Source organism: Ahaetulla prasina, chromosome 2 (assembly GCF_028640845.1).
Source record: "Ahaetulla prasina isolate Xishuangbanna chromosome 2, ASM2864084v1, whole genome shotgun sequence".
NCBI lineage: Eukaryota > Metazoa > Chordata > Lepidosauria > Squamata > Colubridae > Ahaetulla > Ahaetulla prasina.
The window spans coordinates 116211804-116230986 of NC_080540.1; the positions used below are offsets into that span (position 1 = coordinate 116211804).

General features: G+C 36.7%; 2 protein-coding genes across 4 annotated transcripts in view; one reads left to right on the forward strand and one right to left on the reverse strand.

The window, feature by feature from the left end:
- The window catches only part of PTTG1 (PTTG1 regulator of sister chromatid separation, securin), a 37050-nt gene that overhangs the window by 10684 nt on the left and 7183 nt on the right, over nt 1–19183 (reverse strand). The window contains exon 1 of one of the 2 annotated variants that reach the window (XM_058170345.1): nt 190–256. The exons of the other annotated variant lie outside the window; for it this stretch is intronic. The gene's annotated coding sequence lies outside the window, so the exon portion shown is untranslated. Of the gene's footprint in view, nt 1–189; nt 257–19183 lie in introns of those variants that run through there. 2 annotated transcript variants of the gene reach the window in all.
- SLU7 (SLU7 homolog, splicing factor) lies at nt 233–19135 on the forward strand. 2 transcript variants are annotated; one of them, XM_058170340.1, is made up of 16 exons: nt 233–380; nt 2361–2532; nt 5249–5402; nt 5706–5786; nt 7495–7659; nt 8436–8504; nt 9440–9487; nt 9886–10017; nt 10503–10600; nt 11380–11447; nt 12517–12656; nt 13722–13883; nt 15742–15846; nt 15955–16026; nt 16680–16793; nt 17592–19135. In XM_058170340.1, exons 1-16 carry the CDS (start codon nt 281–283, stop codon nt 17769–17771), a joined length of 1860 nt encoding a protein of 619 aa, XP_058026323.1. In that variant the 5' UTR covers nt 233–280; the 3' UTR covers nt 17772–19135. The 2 variants fall into 2 exon arrangements, with proteins under 2 accessions (XP_058026323.1, XP_058026324.1); XM_058170341.1 differs by having other exon boundaries at nt 337–460.

Consider the following 19183-nt stretch of genomic DNA (forward strand, 5'->3'; position numbering starts at 1 on the left):
CTATCGCAACAACGTTTAAGATTTTAGTAGCGGCTCGTATGAAAGAAAATGCATTTCCACCAAGTCTTGGGGTTCAGATCCTCGGAGCTTTACAAATATAAGAGATTTGTTTGGGAATAAAACTCCACCGGCTTTGAAAGGCCGACTCTGAAGAGCTTTAAATTTACGTCCGGCAAAAGAGTTGGTTACCTAAAGCCAAAGCCCGGGAATGGAACGCCGTTGGATGAAAGCTGAGCGTTTTTAAACTAAGAGCGCGGCCCCTTTAAGGAGTAGCGAGAAGATGGGCGCGCTGCATTGTGGGAAGCGGAAAGACACCGGAAGTGAGAGGCTTAATGAGCGTCGTAGGTCCTGTGACGCAGGAAGGCTGATCTGCGGCTTGGGTGAGTGGCGACTGTTCTCCTTTGGGTCGGTGAGACTTATCGGGGCTGATTGGCTTTTTCCCGGGTGACACCTGCAACCGGTGTGTATTTTACACGTGGAACTTAATCCGGGTTAAGTTACTTCGTAGGTAGTTAAATTCCGCGTCTCTTCGTTTAATGAGACACGGGAAGTTCAGAACTCTTAATTTTTAAGTTTCATCAAACGGGAGCGAATTCCAGTTACGCCGCTGCTATATAAGCTCAAGGCGACTAAAGCTGGCCGGGAGTTTGGATTATAGGTTTCGTAGTCCTGGTGTTATTGGGCAGGTTGACTGGGGCTGATGGGAGTTAGAGCCCAAAACTCTTCGAGCCGACCAGTTCAGTGGTCTCCAACTTTGGCAATTTTAAGCCTGGCGGACTTCAACTCCCAGAATTCCCCAGCCAGCTTTGCTGGGACTTGAAGACTTAAAGTTGTCACGGTTGGAGACCCCTGGACTAAGGCAGCTGCCCCAATTTAGAAAAGCAGCATATTAACTAATCGGACTTAAGGGAAGGTATCAAAGGGAAGGTGGCTGGGAATGCTTTCGATGATACTTTACACCATATTTGCGAATGTATTTTAGAATTTATATGGCTATCTGTCTCGCATACTCTCTCGCAAAACCAGAGTAACAACAGAACAACCCTTCCCGTCAGATGCCAGACCAACTACACCATTAATTTCATGACTCAACCCCCATCCAAGCCCAGTATTTGGGGTAAGAGCCAGGTGGTCTTCATAGCCTTCTGGAAGGCTAAAAGCCTTCCAATGGTCAGGACCAGCTGTAGAGAAGGTGTGTCTCTAAAGCCCCAACAGATGACAGCCTTTAAAGGAAGGGAACTGGAACTCACCCAGGTCAGCTAATGGGATGGCAGATGCCCTCAGAGAGAGACAGTCCCATGAGTAACTCATCCTGTGCCATGTATTTCTTTAAAGGTGATAAGCAGCACCTATAAAGCAGCTGGGAGCCAGTCCACACTGCAACAGTCGCACTATAACCTGGGGCAAGCACAGGTCACCCATTCTGGACCAGTTGCACTGAAGGATCCCCAAATTGCACAACAGTTCTGTCTGGAGGGTTACCTTGTCCATACAATGGAGGGACAATGACCCACAAACATTGTGTCTTGGTAGAGTTGACTCACAGCCAATTTCTCCCCAGCCATGCCCGTAGAGCGTCCCAGGGCTGACCAAACTCCTGAACACTATAACCTACCTAGCATGGGTAGAGATGTATGGTATGATAGAATAGAATTCTTTATTGACTAGGTGTGATTGGGTACAATCAGCACACAGATAAGTCCTTGAGTTGCAATTGAGCCCACAATTTTGTATGTAAATTGTGATGGTCATAAAGCAGGTCACAACGTGCCCATACCCAATTTTATGACCTGTTTTGTGGCAGTTGTAAAACAAACACCATGCTCATTAAGTGAACCCATTGATCACTATAGAGTGGTTTTTGCCAGAATCTGGAATAAACACTAGTTTCAGTCATGTCATTGCAGGGTGCTGCATAAATACAAACTGGTTGCTAATGCCCAAAATATGGTCATGTGACTGGACATGGGGGGTGGGATGTCACAAGACATCAGAACTTTGAATTCGGGCTGTAAGTTCTATTTTTCTGATCTGTCATAAATTGAGAATGCCTGTACAAATGATGCCGAAATCCATACCATTAAAGCTCATTTCCCATATTTCTATTTTATGTAAGTTTGTAAAAAAGAAAGTTTGTAATGTCTCCAGAAGGCAAAGAAAAATGCAAGATATTTTGCGATCCATGGATTGCTGTCAAAGAAAAAAATTGGTCTTCCACACTCATCTACATCTTGATATCCTTGGGAGAGAATTTGCTTTTCAGGCTAGATTAATTAATCAAAAATGGTCAGGACATTTTTAGCATTTATTAAAATATTTTGAAAACCTATTAACAAATACAAACATATATTTGTTAATAGGCCAAAGAACAGAATCTGGGAACATGGAAACTATAGCTGCTAATCCTCCTGGAGGATCAAATGGCTTGGAAGAACCCAAGAAGATGACAAGAGAAGATTGGAGGAAGAAGAAGGAATTGGAAGAACAACGAAAACTGGGAAATGCACCAGCTGAAGTCGATGAAGAAGGAAAGTAAGTATTATTTGTAATCCCAATACAACTTTCTTTAGTTTTTTTAGCATATTATAACAAAACTAAGTGAAGAATTTCTTCTGAAAGATTAGCAGATATTGATCTCAATTATGAAGTGAATAAAGTTACTGATTTCTATCTTTGATCTATGCTGCATTTTCCTAACCTTTTCTAGACTAGGGTAGGCCATTGGGAGTACTTAAATTTGTAATGTCAAATTTAATATGGCTAGAATCAAAAGAGATTACAATACATTCTCTAGTTCAGAATTTTAAAAATTTTGGACTCCAAGACACTTCTGATACTATTAGGTTAGAGATTACAATACATTCTCTAGTTCAGAATTTTAAAAATTTTGGACTCCAAGACACTTCTGATACTATTAGGTTAGGATCAAGACCTCATTGATTTAAGTGGGAGGAGTCTTAGTCCTAACCTAATAATAAGACAGCATTTTGGTGTTGACAAAGAAGATCTTAGTATTGGCCAGAATGCTCCCTTGGTTTCTGTGCCAATCACTGGGAGACAAAGAACAGGAAAGCCAATCAGAGACAGAATCTTTGTACAGAAAGCTTGTGATAATGTAGATGAAGATATTTTATTAGGTATGAGGTGTACATCTGTGAAAATTTGGATGTTTACCTATTTGTGCCAGTTTACCTATCCTAGTAAAAAAACCTTGAAAAATGCGTGCTTTGGAGTTTTTACTTGGCATGGGGTTTTTCTGGAATATTGACATTTGCTCCATCCCCCATATCATACAAATAAAGTTCCAGTTAAGATCTTAAAAGTACCAATTTTCTGATCTTCCTTCCATCTAGCACGTAGTTGCTCATATTGAAACCAAGTATAATTTTTCCCTTCCTCTCTTAATACTTGCAGAGATTTTAATTGCAAATTACCTCTTTCAGTATACAAAAGATCTTTATATGTAATCATTTCCTGATTCTGTTCTATATTTATATTTTCTATTGTATGTCTAGGACTTGCCCATATAGGAACCTTATAATTAAGTTTATAAGAGTATTTATTCCAAACACATGAAGGGCATTTCTTAGCACATGATTTTTAAAGGCCTTATCCACTTTTTTGTCATAAATTAAATATGCATGCCATCCATATAGCAAATCATAACCTTCTATATTCAAAATTCTGTCCTCTGTTAAATTAAACCAATCACTTATTGCAGAGAGAGCAGCTGCTTCATAATATAATTTAAAATTAGGCATTTTTAAACCTCCCCTTTTCCGAGAATCTTGAATTATTTTCATTTTAACCCTAGCTTTTTTACCTTCCCATATGAATTTGTTAATTCCCTTCTGCCATTCCTCAAGATTCTTATCTTTCTTAATTATTGGTATCATCTGAAAGAGGAATAAAAATCTAGGTAAAACATTCATTTTAATAGCAGCAATTCTCCCCAGCAAAGATAATTGCAATTTTTTCCAAACAATCAACTCCTTCTGAACTTTTTGCCATAAAACCTCATAGTTATTCTTATACAATTTCACATTTGACGATGTAATATAAACCCCTAAGTACTTAACCTTCTTTACAATTTCAAATCCTGTTATTTCCTCTAGTCTTTCTTTCTGTTGTCTGGCCATATTTTTTATTATCACTTTTGTCTTTTTCTGATTTACCTTAAACCCTGAATTGGTATAGAGCAGAACGAGGGAAATTTGATAAAGCAAATTAGAAATCAGTCTCAGGAGCATATAAAGAGATTGTATAATGTGTTACTTGAAATAGATTCTGAAAGGGACTTGGTAAAGGACTGTATGATAAAGTGGGCACAAAATTTTCAGGAGCCAATATTATTGGAAACTTGGGAAAAAATTTGGGTTAGAAATGTTAAATTCACGCAGGCACAGAATCTGAGGGAAAAATTTTATAAAATGTTTTATAGATGGCATCTAGATCCTAAAAAATTATCGTGTATGTATCCAGATATGCAAGCAAAATGTTGGAGATGTAATTGTGATGATGCTACATGTTTTCACATTTGGTGGACTTGTAAGGACATAAAGGCCTTTTGGATAAAAATTTGGTGGATTTTACAAAATGTTTTGAAAAAGAAGATAAAGTTCCTGCATAATTTTTCTTGTTGGGAATTATTACGGATTGTACAGTAATTGAGACTAAATTGATTTTAAATCTAATAACAGCAAGATTACTAATAGGACAATATTGGAAGAAAAAGAAGTACCAACAATAGAAGAATGGATATTGAAAGTTGCCAATTTGGCTGAGATGGCGAAGATATCAGCCTTTTTGAAAGACAATACGCAAGAAAGATACTTAAAGGAATGGAAAAAATGGATTGACTATATTCAACGTAGATATCAGATTAAGAGTTATCAGACTGTTTTTGAATGATTATGATGTATTATTCTTGATTGTTTTTGGGGGAAGTTAGGAATTGATGATTGTAGGGGTATAATTAAGTTGGGATGAAAATTTTTAGCATATGTTTGTTTTATTTTAACTATACCTTGTGCTCGTTCCGGGAAGTCGGGGGAGGGGGGTTGTGAAGGGAGGGGAGAGGAGGGGGGGAAAGGGGGAAAAAAATTTTGTAAAACTTTTTGAATAAAAAAAAAAAATCTTAAAAGTATGGTATGATGGAAGTGGTTCTTTTAAAAAATGGAAAATAAGTGATTTCAACTTAATGACTGGAACTTAAATTCTCATCTAATTGTAACACTACTTATTACAGAGACATCAATCCTCATATTCCCCAGTATATTTCCTCAGTACCATGGTACATAGATCCTTCAAAAAGGCCTACACTGAAACATCAGAGACCTCAACCAGAGAAACAAGAAGAATTTACATCACTAGGAGAATGGTATAAGCGAGGAGTTAAAGAGGTAGGTATCTATAAAAGTGATACTGTTGTACAAGGATTAATAAAAGTTAGCTAAGTTGATGTGCTTTTTTTATTATGATGTGTTCGAAAAGTCAAATTCGGTGATTGTTACATTTTCTTAGATTCAAATGTGAAGGGTCATAGTTTGTTAGCTATGTCTGGCTAAAAATTCCCTGCAATTAGCATTTCAGAGTAATTTATATAGTTAGATAATTTCTTTGTAAAGTTAGAATGGGCCTACCATATTCTGTATTCTCATATAGGAGAGAACTACAAATGACTTGGTATTTCTTTTTGTCTTTAGAATGCTGTTGCAACCAAATATCGTAAAGGTGCTTGTGAGAACTGTGGTGCATTGACCCATAAAAAGAAAGATTGCCTAGAGGTAAATAACATTCCATAAAAGAAATATGACCCTATGTCTCAGGTAAAATTTTGTAGTCTGTGTGGATTTTAAAAATTAGTATCTAATAGAGCTCTATGGAACTCAAGAGCATGGAACATAAGAACAGAAGTGAAACCCTCCATAATAAGTTTCTTTTTGTTTTACCGTCTTGGATTTTTTTTCAAAATGAAAATATGTTTTTAATTATATATATATATACAGGTAATCTTCAAAGTACAGTTTATTTAATGACCATTACAACAGACCCCCCCTCTCCCAAAATATTTACGACCCTGTTTCAACGTTACAAATTCTACAAAACTCACATGGTCATTCGACCTTCTGATCACAGTGCTTGCTTATGAAGATCTACAGAGCTCAGGAGGTGGCGGAAAGAAAAGAGAGAAAGCCTCTCTTGCTAGGCCACATGGGAGAATTCCAGTGGCATTTTTTTTTTCCTTTTTCCATCCTCAGCACATGCATTTTGAAACAGTTGCTGTAATTCTCTCCCTCTGCATCGCTTCTTTTTAACTCTTCATTGTATGTTCTCCATACAGGCAGAGGCAGCTCAAGCTTGCCTTTTGAAACCTGAGCTGCCTCTGCCTGAGGTGTGCCTCATCAACAGTGGAAGGAAAAAGATGATGAAGATCAGCTGTGGGAGTGGCAGGGGTTTTGCAAAAGAAGCAGCAGCACCAGGCCTGAAGTAGAGGCTTGGAGGCAGCAGTTGGCTGATACTGCTAAAGGCTCCAGGCCTCTACTTCAGTCCCAGCACTGCTGCCAAAAAATGCCACTGTGCAGGGTAGCAGAAATGGCAAAGATATTGGGGAGATAGGCCGGTGGGTAGAGTTGTAGTATCTCTGTAGTTGTAAGAAGTCTGCCAAATGCCTAAATTCTGATCACGTGACCATGGAGGCACTTACAACAGGTGTGGGCCAGACATAAATCCTATTTGTTCAATGCCGCTGTAATTTTGAATGGTCATTGAACAAACGGTTGTTAAAAAAGGACTGCCTGCATGAGGAAGAGGTTAATCAGATGGCAAACAGGAACCACTTTTCAAAAAGGTAGCTGAATTCAGTAAAGTAGCAAGAGAATCGACTATGTTGTTAAATATAACTAAATCAAGGCTATTTGCGATTGTTAAACTGGCTTTCCCATATTTTTCAATCACAAAGAACCAGAAGAACTTTGGATGTCAGAAAATTCAAGTTTCCACCCCATGACAGAGAATAAGGCATATTCTTGGGCAGCTATTGCAGTGAGGTTACCATGGGATATGGTGGTCCAGGTCACAATGAATGGACCAATGGGATTTTAGTTTATCATTCCAAATTTTAGGTCTTTGAAGCTCCTGTTTATTTCTTTATTAACAACATTTTAGTTTAGTACTAATTAGTACATTTCATTTAAAAGAAATCAAAGCAGTTACTTTTTTTGGAAGGAGTTATATTCATTTGTCCCTTGATTTCAGCGTTAACAGTGGAACTGTAGTTCAGTCACATAAATATAGTAGCTGCATTACACATGGAAAAAACTTAATGCCACTAGGGAAGAGTCTGCAGGAAGGAAAAGATAGAAAAAAAACATCAGTGCTATGTGAAGATGGAGGGGCTATGTTTCCCTAATGTCTGCTAAGAAACATTAGGAATAATTGTAGGCAGTTTTCTTGCTGAGAAGCAAAGATTTCATTGCATATTGTTCCCTGCAGAGACCTAGAAAAGTTGGAGCAAAATTTACAGGAACTAACATTGCAGCAGATGAGCATATGCAGCCTCAATTGATGTTTGACTATGATGGGAAAAGAGACCGTTGGAATGGTTATAACCCAGAAGAGCATATGAAGATTGTGGAAGAATATTCCAAGGTTGATCTAGTAAGTAGAATGTTGTTTTTTTCTCTTTGGATATAACATCAACAGTATCTTTGTCTAATTGTGTCATGTTGGTATAAAAATAAATAACATATTATCCAGAACTGACTCTTGTGCTAATATAACATATAGATATGTTTCTAAAATAGTGTCAGAAACTGTTATTGATTCGTTTACTTTAATTTTCCAAGTATTCAGATAAGATTTTTCCTCCTCCGTGCTTGGAGACCCTGGGGATATACTGTACCTGTTCATGTTTGCATATAAACTAAGTACTCTTTCATTAAGCAGCACCTTTCTCTAATAATTAAGATTTCCCCCTTCCCCAAACTTGGTTAGTCAACAATTAACCACAAAGTATTTACATTACTAAAAAAAGGAGACGAGGAAGGTGCATCCCCCTACACATGGTTTGAAGGGAACCATGGTGAATCTTTGGCTGCCTTTACTTTTGATTTCATTGATATTTTCTCGTTGGCTGCCTCTGATTATGACACCAAAGAGGCTAAACATTCTTAAGTCTTGAGAAAGTCATTGAAGAAATGGGGGAACAGATTTCACACAGAGTTTAGCAAACGAGTAAAGATGGGGGAAAAAGGCTAAGTTAGACATAAGTCCATTTTCTGTCTGTAAATTGCTTACACTTCGGTATTGTTGACTCTAAACTATACCTTGCTCATCAAAAACCAAGAAAAACATTTATTATTTCATGATAAGTATGGGGTGGTTAGGAAACCTTTTAAGAGGAATACTAACCCTGTTTTTTCTTTAATGTACAGGCTAAACGCACACTCAAAGCTCAGAAACTGCAGGAGGAACTGGCTTCAGGAAAACTGACGGAGCAAGTGGTAAGTCAGGGGAAAAGAACATCTAAATAGAAGGATACGGCAATGTTTTCCTGTTTTTTAAACATATTTTTCTAACTAGTAGGTTGACACAAAAGTTTTCTCCCGTAACTGAGTTAAAGGAATGCATGGGCTTCTTTCTCTTTGCACTAAATTCTTAATTGCTTCACTAGATGGCAGTGTAAACTTTATATAATTCTTCTGAATGTGAGGAATCAAAGCTTTTCAGGCTGAAAAGATATTTCATTGTTTGGAATTTATTTTTCTGGAAACCTAATTATTTATTTAGGTAGCTAAACGTTTCTTATTCTGGTTTGCAGCAACTCCCCAAGTTTTGGCAAGAGTGTGTTTGCATCACTGGCTACCTGTGATTTCGGAGATTAACATTGCACGCAGAATGGACTCATTTCTCTCTATATATGAGCATGTGTTCTTTTTAGTAATGATGAAGTTTTATTTCATACTGGGTTTTTACATAACCAACACAAGGATGCCATCATAGGTGCTATGATCCATTTTGATTCCTTATCTCCTGTTAACAACTACTTTTAAAATCTAAATTAGAAGCCAATTTAATTTAAACTGTTGCATTAAAATTGGTTTACTGTAGCACTTATTTTATATTATAAAAATATTAATGTCTCAGTTCTTGATTTTAAGAGTGGGTATGAAATTTAAGAAATATTTTAGTTATCTGTTTTGTGACTAAGAAAGCATGAAAGAATGAACTGTCAAAAGCTATTTTGAGGAAAGAGTGTTAGATAAATAAAATGGCTTGAAGCTAATAATCCACCTGGGGTCTAGCTTGAGACCAAGTAGAGGCCTTTCTTTTCAGAATGCCTTTTCTCAAACAATATAACATTTCTTCTGATAACTTCACTGTATAGTTACTGTGATTGTGCTGATTTTGAGAGATTGTTTTTGTTTGTTTTCTCCAGAACTCCCCACGTCATCGATGGGGAGAAGAGGAACCAAATTCACAAACGGTGAGAGTGTTGCTTTTTTAAAAAAATACATAACAAAATGCAAGGGTTTTTTATATATATAAATATGTCTTTCACATAAAGAATTCGATATTCTGTGTGGCATTCCTTGATTTTTAAGTAGCCTTTATCATCTTGCCTTCTTATATGGAAATATATAGTTTCATCTCTCGTTACAGCTGCAGTTTTTCAGGAAAGTGATATAATGAAACTTTGGCCCAAAGTAGAACTTAAATACCTAGCAATCTCAAGCTTTAAATAATTCAGTCCTTCACTAATAGAATTATATTGATATTAGTATATTTTTTTTTAAAAATTCACCTAAAATTTGGTATATGTATTTGTTACTGATACAAATGAAATCACACCAGTTAGTTAAATGCCAATCTCTCTCTTTTTAGGAAAGAGATCATAACAGTGAAGACGAAGATGAAGACAAATATGCAGATGACATTGATATGCCTGGACAGAATTTTGACTCCAAAAGACGCATTACAGTCCGAAACTTGCGAATTCGAGAGGACATTGCTAAAGTAAGCTGGACAACATCAAGAAATGTCATTTTGAAGCTGATATTCTCCATAGTATTCTGAAAGCACAACTTTCTTCCGCTTATCTTCCTGTCACATCAGTAGTATCATCAGGTAGTAACTAAGTATGCCACTCTATGGTTTAAGATACTGTGTGAATTCAGCATATGCGACGTAGTAGTGTAAATACAGTGTCAATCATTCAGTACTGTGTAAAATAATCAAAATAATCCAAGATACAGAATTTCAACTATCCTCCCTTTCCACAGAATCCCTTCCTTATAGGGATAAAAGAGAACTGGTTATGGATACATTGATGGGTGATAGCTGTAATGCATCCTAACTTTGGGTTGGCCTAATTCACATTATTGATTATCTGATTTTATTGGTACCTCTACATGATAATCTCGGAATAGCTACATTAAATTGATAGTGTTATTAGCTGTATTAGAATTTCAAGTTGATATGTTTATGTTCTTGCTCTTTAGTACCTACGGAATCTAGATCCCAATTCTGCCTACTATGATCCTAAAACCAGAGCAATGAGGGAGAATCCTTATGCCAATGCAGGCAAGAATCCAGACGAGTAAGTTAGATTCAAATTGCTTCAGCAAATACATGGTCTTATATACTGCCCTAGAACTGATACATGGGAAGATCTCCTGGTTGATCTTCAATTTGAAAAAGTTAAAAGGGGGGGGGGGAGAAGAGTGTCATAGTGCTCTTTCCTCAAAGCAGGTTGTCTGGAATGCTGGTAGATCTTGGAAAACTAGGAGAGTTGGCAGTGAACACAGATGAATATTAGTTGCCTACAGCATAACTCTGCTGTAAAATAAGTACCTCAGATTTCTGTAACTATTTTCAGAAAGCTTTTAACTCTCAGTGAATAACCATGCCATATAGGAAAAAGTCTTTTTAATCATATGTAGTTGAAATGGATGTTTTGCTATAGAAAAATGTCTACCTTTTTTTCTTGCCCAGATTTTATTTGGAGATTGTTTCTCATAGTACTTTTAATGACAGATAAATTACAAATTACTCTGCCGGCACATTGATCTAAATTACTAATAAAGTAATTTAAAACGACATTTTAAGACCAAAAAGATTGGCTGCTGTAATCAAAATGCAATAGGAGAAGCAATAATGAATCAAAATGACATTTTAAGATGGAAAAGATTGGCTGATGTAATCAAAATGCAATAGAAGAAGCAATAATGAATCCCAGATTCACATTAATGAACAAAGAATGGGTGTTATTAAATTTATACTTTTTAATCAAAATGGCCTTGTATTGGCTTTGCTTCCATTTGTGCAAAATAGAACTACAAGGTAAATACTCACGGAATAAACTATTTTTGCTTACAGAGTCGGTTATGCAGGAGATAACTTCGTGCGTTACACGGGGGCTACCATTTCTATGGCCCAAACTCAGTGTAAGTACTAAATCTGAGGTGTATCTTTTAGTGCTGCTCACTTGTTTTTAAGTTACATTTGTTTAGATAAGATTATTCTTTAAGTAAGAACATTTATATATCACACTTAACTGTCCATCTCCCTCATAGATGCCCAGTTTATGTCATATTTGGTACTATATTTTCCAAACAAAGGTTGAGGGGGAATACTAGAGGCAAAGTCCTCTTAACAGTGCCCTCTTCCAAAGTATATTAAAACCATTGCTTTTTTGAAAGGTACTATGCATATACCTTTCCAGACTCTTCAAGGACTGTCCATGCATGCTTTCCTTGTACTGTCAAAGGGCCACTGACCACAAAAAGAAAATATGCACTTTTATGAATTCTTACGGGGTGTGATGGCTCAGTGATTAAAGACACTGAGCTTGTCAGATAGAAAGCTAACAGACTGGGTTCGAGACCCAAGTGCCATGCGACAGGGTGAGCTCCCCTTACTTGCCCCAGTTTCTGCCCACCTAGCAGTTTGAAAGCATGCAAGTGCAAGTAGAGAAATATGTACCACTTCTGTGGAAAGTTAACAGTGTTCGGTGTGTCTTTGGTGTGTAGCCATGCTGATCACATGACCACCAAAAATGTCTTCAGACAAATCTGGCTCCCTCAGCTAAGAAATGGACACAAACACTGCCCCTTAAAATCAGGCATGACTAGACAGGGAATAACTTTACCTTTTATCTTTACTTTTATGAATTCTTAGCAGATTGGAGCTAGAAATGGATTAATTTATGATATCGAGGGAGGGAGGGAGGGATGGGATGGTACCAAGTAAAATGTCCTGTAGTCCCCTTTATCTCTCTCAGGTCCTTGGCCTAAAAATGGACCTGGCAGGGATAATCCATATTGATTCTCCCTTTGTCTCTTGAAGCATCCCAGAGGATGGGAAAGAGTAAGAATCCTCTTTTCTAGGGTTTCCTTCACAGAGAATTTTTTCACAATATTTTCTAAGTGCCTATTAAATAAAAGCTAGTTAATAGTTCAATGTTCATGTATTTCAAAAAACCTGAAAATATTTTCCTTTCTTTAATTTTCAAAGTATTCGCCTGGGAGGCCTATGAAAAAGGCTCTGAAGTTCATCTTCAAGCAGATCCTACAAAACTTGAACTCTTGTACAAATCCTTCAAAGTGAAAAAAGAAGACTTTAAACATGAGCAGAAAGAAAGCATCTTGGAGAAGGTAAATTAACAGGCATTCAGTCTCCTTCAGAATGCCCTTTTTAAAGTTTTTTACCATTTTACTCGGAAAAAAATGTTTGCTGCACTATGGCATCATTTCCCATTTCTAAATTAATTAGAATAGAATAGAATAGAACAGAACAGAACAGAATAGAATTTTTATTGGCCAAGTGTGATTGGACACTCAAGGAATTTGTCTTGGTGCATAGATGCTCAGTGTACATAAAAGATACCTTCATTAAATGATCAATTTATTAGAGACTTTACAAGATCAATATTACTAAAGAATAAATCAATTAAAAATGGAAATAATCTCTCATATCACCAGAGAAAGCTAAAATCTTTATAGTGATAAACCTAGCTAACTTCAAAGTCAGAGTAAGCTTATGTAACTCTTGGCTTTTGTTATTTTTTGTATGGTACCTTAAATTCCCAAATGATTTTGAGACAGTTTTTTAAACATGTTGCCCAGGGGGCCAGGGAGGGGTGTCTGAACTTCAGAAACAGGTTGTAAGGATGTTTGGGGGAAGTCCATAGTAACTTTGAGCAGTCCTAAGTGGCTTATCATAACTTTATCAGTACTCTCTCCACTTTGGGAATCTCATAGCATAAATGCAAAGACCGTGTGTAAAATGCTACAAAAATATTTTTTCATATGAAAAATGTATATGGTCACTCATACCACAACTCTGGGTGGCTTATAATAACAATAAAGACAAAAGCGATCAGAAAAATAAAACCAAAACCTGGCACCTGAACCATCTTTCATACTGCATCCAGGCCGCAACCTGATCCTGTTTCAACCTTTGGAGGGGAAGAGTCAGCACTTTACAGTTGTCCAGAAGGCTGAAAGGGTGGGGGCCTACCAGATCCTGGGGGCAGGCTGTTCCACAAGGCAGGGACTACTATGGAAGAGGCACATTTCCTAGGACTTGCTGGATAGCAACATTTAAGGGAAGGAATCTGGAGCCTCTCCACCCTATCCAATCTGATGAATGGGCAGATATCTTCAGGGAACGGGAGTCCTGCAAATGAATCTTTCAAAATTCTTTTTTTTTTCTTGTAGTATGGAGGTCAAGAACATCTGGATGCCCCACCATCTGAATTGTTACTTGCTCAGACAGAAGACTATGTGGAATATTCTAGACATGGAACAGTTATTAAAGGTCAAGAGAAGGCTGTTGCTCGCTCTAAATACGAGGAGGATGTAATGATCAACAACCACACAGTAAGCACCTCAAACAGAACTTGGCAATTTGTGGTTCTTGAACTAATTTCAAATATTTTCTGCATAGAATAAGGGTAACTAGCCTCTGCATTGCTTAGTGATGGCAATCCCTGCAGTCCCAATTGCCACTATTAACCAAATCCCACAGTCATGAGGCAAGGTAACTTCTTGCTGGTTTCCCATAACCAAAGTCGTTGGGGAAACCACAGCAGGTGGCAAGTTCCAGGTTGCAGGGAAGTAAGTGGCCGCTGCTGGATGGGAGCAAAGGGGACTCTAGGAGGTACACAAGAAGCATGGACAAGGGTGTGTAAGAGTTGTGTGGGTCTGGGAGTGGGTGCAAGAGTGCAGGTTGAGAAGGGGTTGCAGGAGGAGGCCTAGGAATCGGAGGGCACACAGGGTGCATGGGGCCGGCATGAGCACAGAGGAGCCATGGGAGGCTGTACAGGTTGGGGAGACTTACCCTAATGACTTACAACCTTCTCTGCCAGCTTCCCCATTGACTATGAAGAAACCAGGAGGGAAGGTCACAAATGGCAATCATGGTCGTGGCTGCTGCAACTGATTGTAAATGTGAACCAGTTGCCAAGCGTTCAGATCACAATCATATGACTGTAGGGGGCAGGGATGGCTGAAACTCTGAGGATCAATTATAACCATTCTTTCAACACCATCATAACATCAGTCACTGAAAGAATAGTCATAAGTCAAGGACTTGCTGTGCTGATAACTTCATCCCTGTCCTGTCATGTGCTCTCCTCAATAGGCCATTCTCAGTGAATTGCTATCATTGATTTAAAATTTGCCTGGTCTCATCTAAAATTAAAAAAACCCTCTGTTTCCATTAGAAATAAGTATTTTCAAGTAATGAACAGTTAGGTAGGATTCTCTGTTTAGAATTATTCTGAGATTTACAATTGCAAAAATCTAGAACACAATATAGTTTTTGGCTTCTGTGATTTTTTAAATTACTTTTTAGAATTGTTTTCTTTAGGAAAATGTATACTGTACAATGCTTTTCCTTTTCCTCCACATTCTTGTCTTAATTGTCTTGTTCTGTTAAAGTTAGCTAGCTGGCATGTGATCCATTAGGGAGTTTTGGTGGCAGAATTAAAATGATTGAATTGGGGCTGGTTACTAACTTTACTCAGAATCAGATTTAAAACATGAGAAATCAGTTTGTAATGTTCAATCAGTTTGTTATCTATAAATTAAGACTCTAATTTTTGTTAGTCATTCCTAACAGGATGGTGTTAGTCATCACGAATGTTTGATGTTAGTCATGAATAGGTTCATAAGAGAGCATTGTGAAACATTTTTCAAGAGGACATTTTAGCAGAATTGAAACTGAAGATACTCTAGATGCAGCTTGTTTCTTTTGACAGAGGATTGACTTTCACTGAGCCGCCAGTTTGTTTTCCTTATTTATTTCAAAATATTCAATGAGGAAAGCATTTAATATTTACTGGGTAAGGTTAAATGCAAAGAGAAAGTTAATCTATAAAATGTGAAAAATATTGCAAGTGAAATCTATCCAATTTATATTCCATTGATTTCATTAGTAGAATTAAGCAGATGCTAAATCTTTCAAATAAACCAGTATAATAGAAGATACAAAAGAATTATCATATTACACACAACTGAACTGATTAGTCAATTTTTCATTGTCTCTGCTCATTTTTCTGCTGTAGAATGTTGTACCAAACCTGAATAGAAATTTAAATAATACATTCTTCAGGAATAGAGTATTTCTTAAAATTTATCGCAGTCTCTTTGGGAATCAAAAAACTTTTTATGAAATGCATTACATGAAATTGCAAGCATTTGTTATAAGCAGTTAATACCTTTGTTTTCCTTGCAGTGTATTTGGGGTTCTTACTGGAAAGAAGGAAGATGGGGATATAAATGCTGCTACTCATTTGTCAAGTTTTCATATTGTACAGGAGAAGCTGGAAAGGAAATTGCTGTAAGACATAGTTTATTTACTGGAATATAAATTAACATTTTTAAAATAACCTAATACTTAACTCTCTTTGTGAAATTGGATTTTTCTCATTCTTTTTCCTACACACAGAATGCCAGTGAAGAATTGCCAAATGAAGTGTGTGAGGAGGAGCAGTTAACCAAACCCAAAACACTAATGGAGGTGGGCCTTTTTATTGTTTTGTTTTCTTTCTAATGGATGGCTTTCTAACAAGCCTATTGCCAGTCAAGGACAAGAGAAGCTATTTTGGTATACAGAGTGTATTTATAATTTTTTTTCCCAGTAGCCGGAAAGGCCCCAGAAGGGATAGCAGCGTATAATTATGTAACATGATGTGGCAGCTCCAATATTTTTTTCCTGTTTTAGAGGGCAGAAGATTAAGTGAAATATATAAGACACGAGAGGGTGCCACACATTTTACTGCTTAATTTACAAAAAGTAAAAAAAAATAGACGTTCTGCCATTATTCAGTGACATGATCTTAAGGCAAAAGAAAAGTAGGTTGCAAAGTGTGGATGGCCTTCTGTTTATTTATTTCTGCCTTGTCCTGAAAACGTAACAACTATTACAGCATTTTCTAGTAAGTTATAATGCAACTATTGTACAACGGCAATTATGCATCTGTTGCAGTTGTTTGAAACGTTCAAGTAGGACAGGACTCTGCCAGGTAAGTGATATAGATACATGCATCTGGCCCTAGGAGGAAATTTCTGGGTCATCATGTGTCACTCCCTTAAGTACCTATTGTCTGTAGCTTAGAATACCCACATTCATGTCTGTCTACATTTATATTATTCTCTTTCCCATTACCACAGATACACCAACATAAACAAAAAGAAGAAAAGAAGAAGAAAAAGAAAAAGCATAAGAAGAGTACAAGTTCTGATAGTGAGGGAGAGGACAGAAAGAAACAAGAGAAATTGAAAAAGGTATGCATAAAATCACTGTCAACTGCATTGTCCTCAAATTCTCTTGAAGTGCATAGACTATCTGGCATACCAAGTTGCAACATGAGAATGGAGGCTTATTTCTCTCAGTTCCCATGCTAGAACTTCTTTCCCATCAGTTATCTTTCCAGCAGCAGATCTTCATATATCCATATTTATTTTCACAAACCCATATTGAGTTTAAGGGAGAGAAATTGCCTTTTCCAATCATAACACATTGGCATAATGAACTAAATTCTGGTTTTCTTGGATTTAAAAGAGAATCAGAGATTCCTATTCTGTCTTCTGATACCACTGTGAGATCATATTCTCAGTCTATGGAATAGCAAGCTGTATTCTCACAACCATGTGAGAAAGTTCCTGTTGATTACTGAAAGAGTCCGTGGATGATGAAGCTTTTATATTTAGCATTAATTATTAGTAGTGTGAAATTTGAATAAATTTGCAGCGTAATATCATTTATACACTATTAGCTTAAGACAAATATATAATGTTTCGCTTCTGTGTTCATAGTGAGATGATTTTTTATTCTGTCCTGATATATAACTCTTGAAGATTTTATATTGGCTATTCGCTGGAATCCTTTGGGTCAGATCTGAGTTTCACATGACCTATGTGATCTATTACGGATTGCAGCTTTTTCCAGCTTTCTCATTTCTTTTCCTGAGTATCTTTTAGCACAGCTTCACTTTTTGTACCGTATTGAGTGTTACCATCTGCTTACTGGATAGTTGTAATTCCAGGGACAATTGTAACACAGTGGTGAATTTGTATTTTCAGGCACTGAATGCAGAAGAAGCCCGTCTCCTTCATGTGAAAGAAATCATGCAATTGGATGAGAGAAAGAGACCATACAATAGCATGTATGAAAACCGAGAACCAACAGAGGAGGAAATGGAAGCGTACCAAATGAAGCGCCAGCGACCAGATGACCCCATGGCCTCTTTTCTGGGGCAGTAGTTTTGGGCAAAAGACTTGCAAGCTCATAGGACTTGTATATAGGCATCTAAACAGATAAATGTTGTATGTGAGTCACTTTCCCTAAGCAAGTTGTCAGCTGATGCCCTGTTCTTTCGCATCATATTTACACATGGCCCAGCCAGCCTAGAACTCTGAGTAAAAAAACAAAAAAAAAGGTGAGCCAGTGTTTTTTGTTGAGCAGGTTTACTCAAGTCCTTGGAAATTATAGTGCTGAGTTTTTAAAAAAACTTGATTAGAAGATTCAGTAGATATTGCAAATATCAAACAGCACACAGTTGTTAGGGTCTGTTTCAAAAATACATAATTGTTTACTTCCCTGAATAGATTAAAGATGACTTTGAGGAAAACTACCTGAATCTAATAGAATTCCACAATTCTGAAATGTTTTTCAGTTTCTTAGCAGAATTTATTTTAGGATTCCAGCTATTAAAAGTGGTTCTAATATTTCACTTCTAATAGGGTACTTTATTCTGTCACAGTTAAAGATTCTGTTTTCCTATAGATTGTGGATCATATTGGCCTGGGATTTGGCGGGTTGTAGTGTCACATCATCAGAATGGCATGACGTTGAAGGAATCTCTTCTACATTCTTTTAAAAGCATTTTGATTTTGAATAATTTTCAACTTAGTAATTATTATTTTGGAATTCAAGAATGAGGAATTCAAATTCTTATAAATTTGGAAATGCTCTAATTCTAACTCTGATGTTTTAATAACATTGAATCTTGTGGCACCAAAGCTAGTTCATTAATTGTAACATAGGGCTAGAATAGATTGACTGTGCCTAGTCAAACTGAGGAGCTCAAATTGGAGGGAGGTTTTGCCACGTTGACATGGCAAGCTTGAAGTTAATGAAATGCAGAGTACTGTCCAACATTAATATGTAATGCTCAATTGAGAAGTAAAATGGATATATTAGTTAATGTGTAATTGCTAAACTTCTTGGCTTTAGTATTTAATTGTAGAAGAAAAAAGTCATTTTGAAGTAATTCTAAATGAATACTTGGCAGTATACATTAGATTAATAATTTTTCCCTGCATAGTGGGAAATTCCTAAGGCTGCTGCTTATTGCTGTTTTTTATATGGCTTTCTTTTGACCAAAGTTATCCCTCTGGTTATAATAGAAAGGCATTGCTGACAAGTGGTGAGATACCTTTTATATATAGGTAAAAATGCAATTGGACCCTCAAAAAGAAGATGCAGAAAATAATAGAGAATATTTTGACATTTGTAATTGTAGCATAGACAAAAAAAATCCCATTTTGAAATGTATTATTCCAAAAATGTATAAATATTTTTACATAAGCTTTTTATTGCCTCAGTTTTAAAAAGTTTTAAAATTTGCAAGATCCATACTATCTTGTTTGATAATTTTATCTGCAAAACGAAA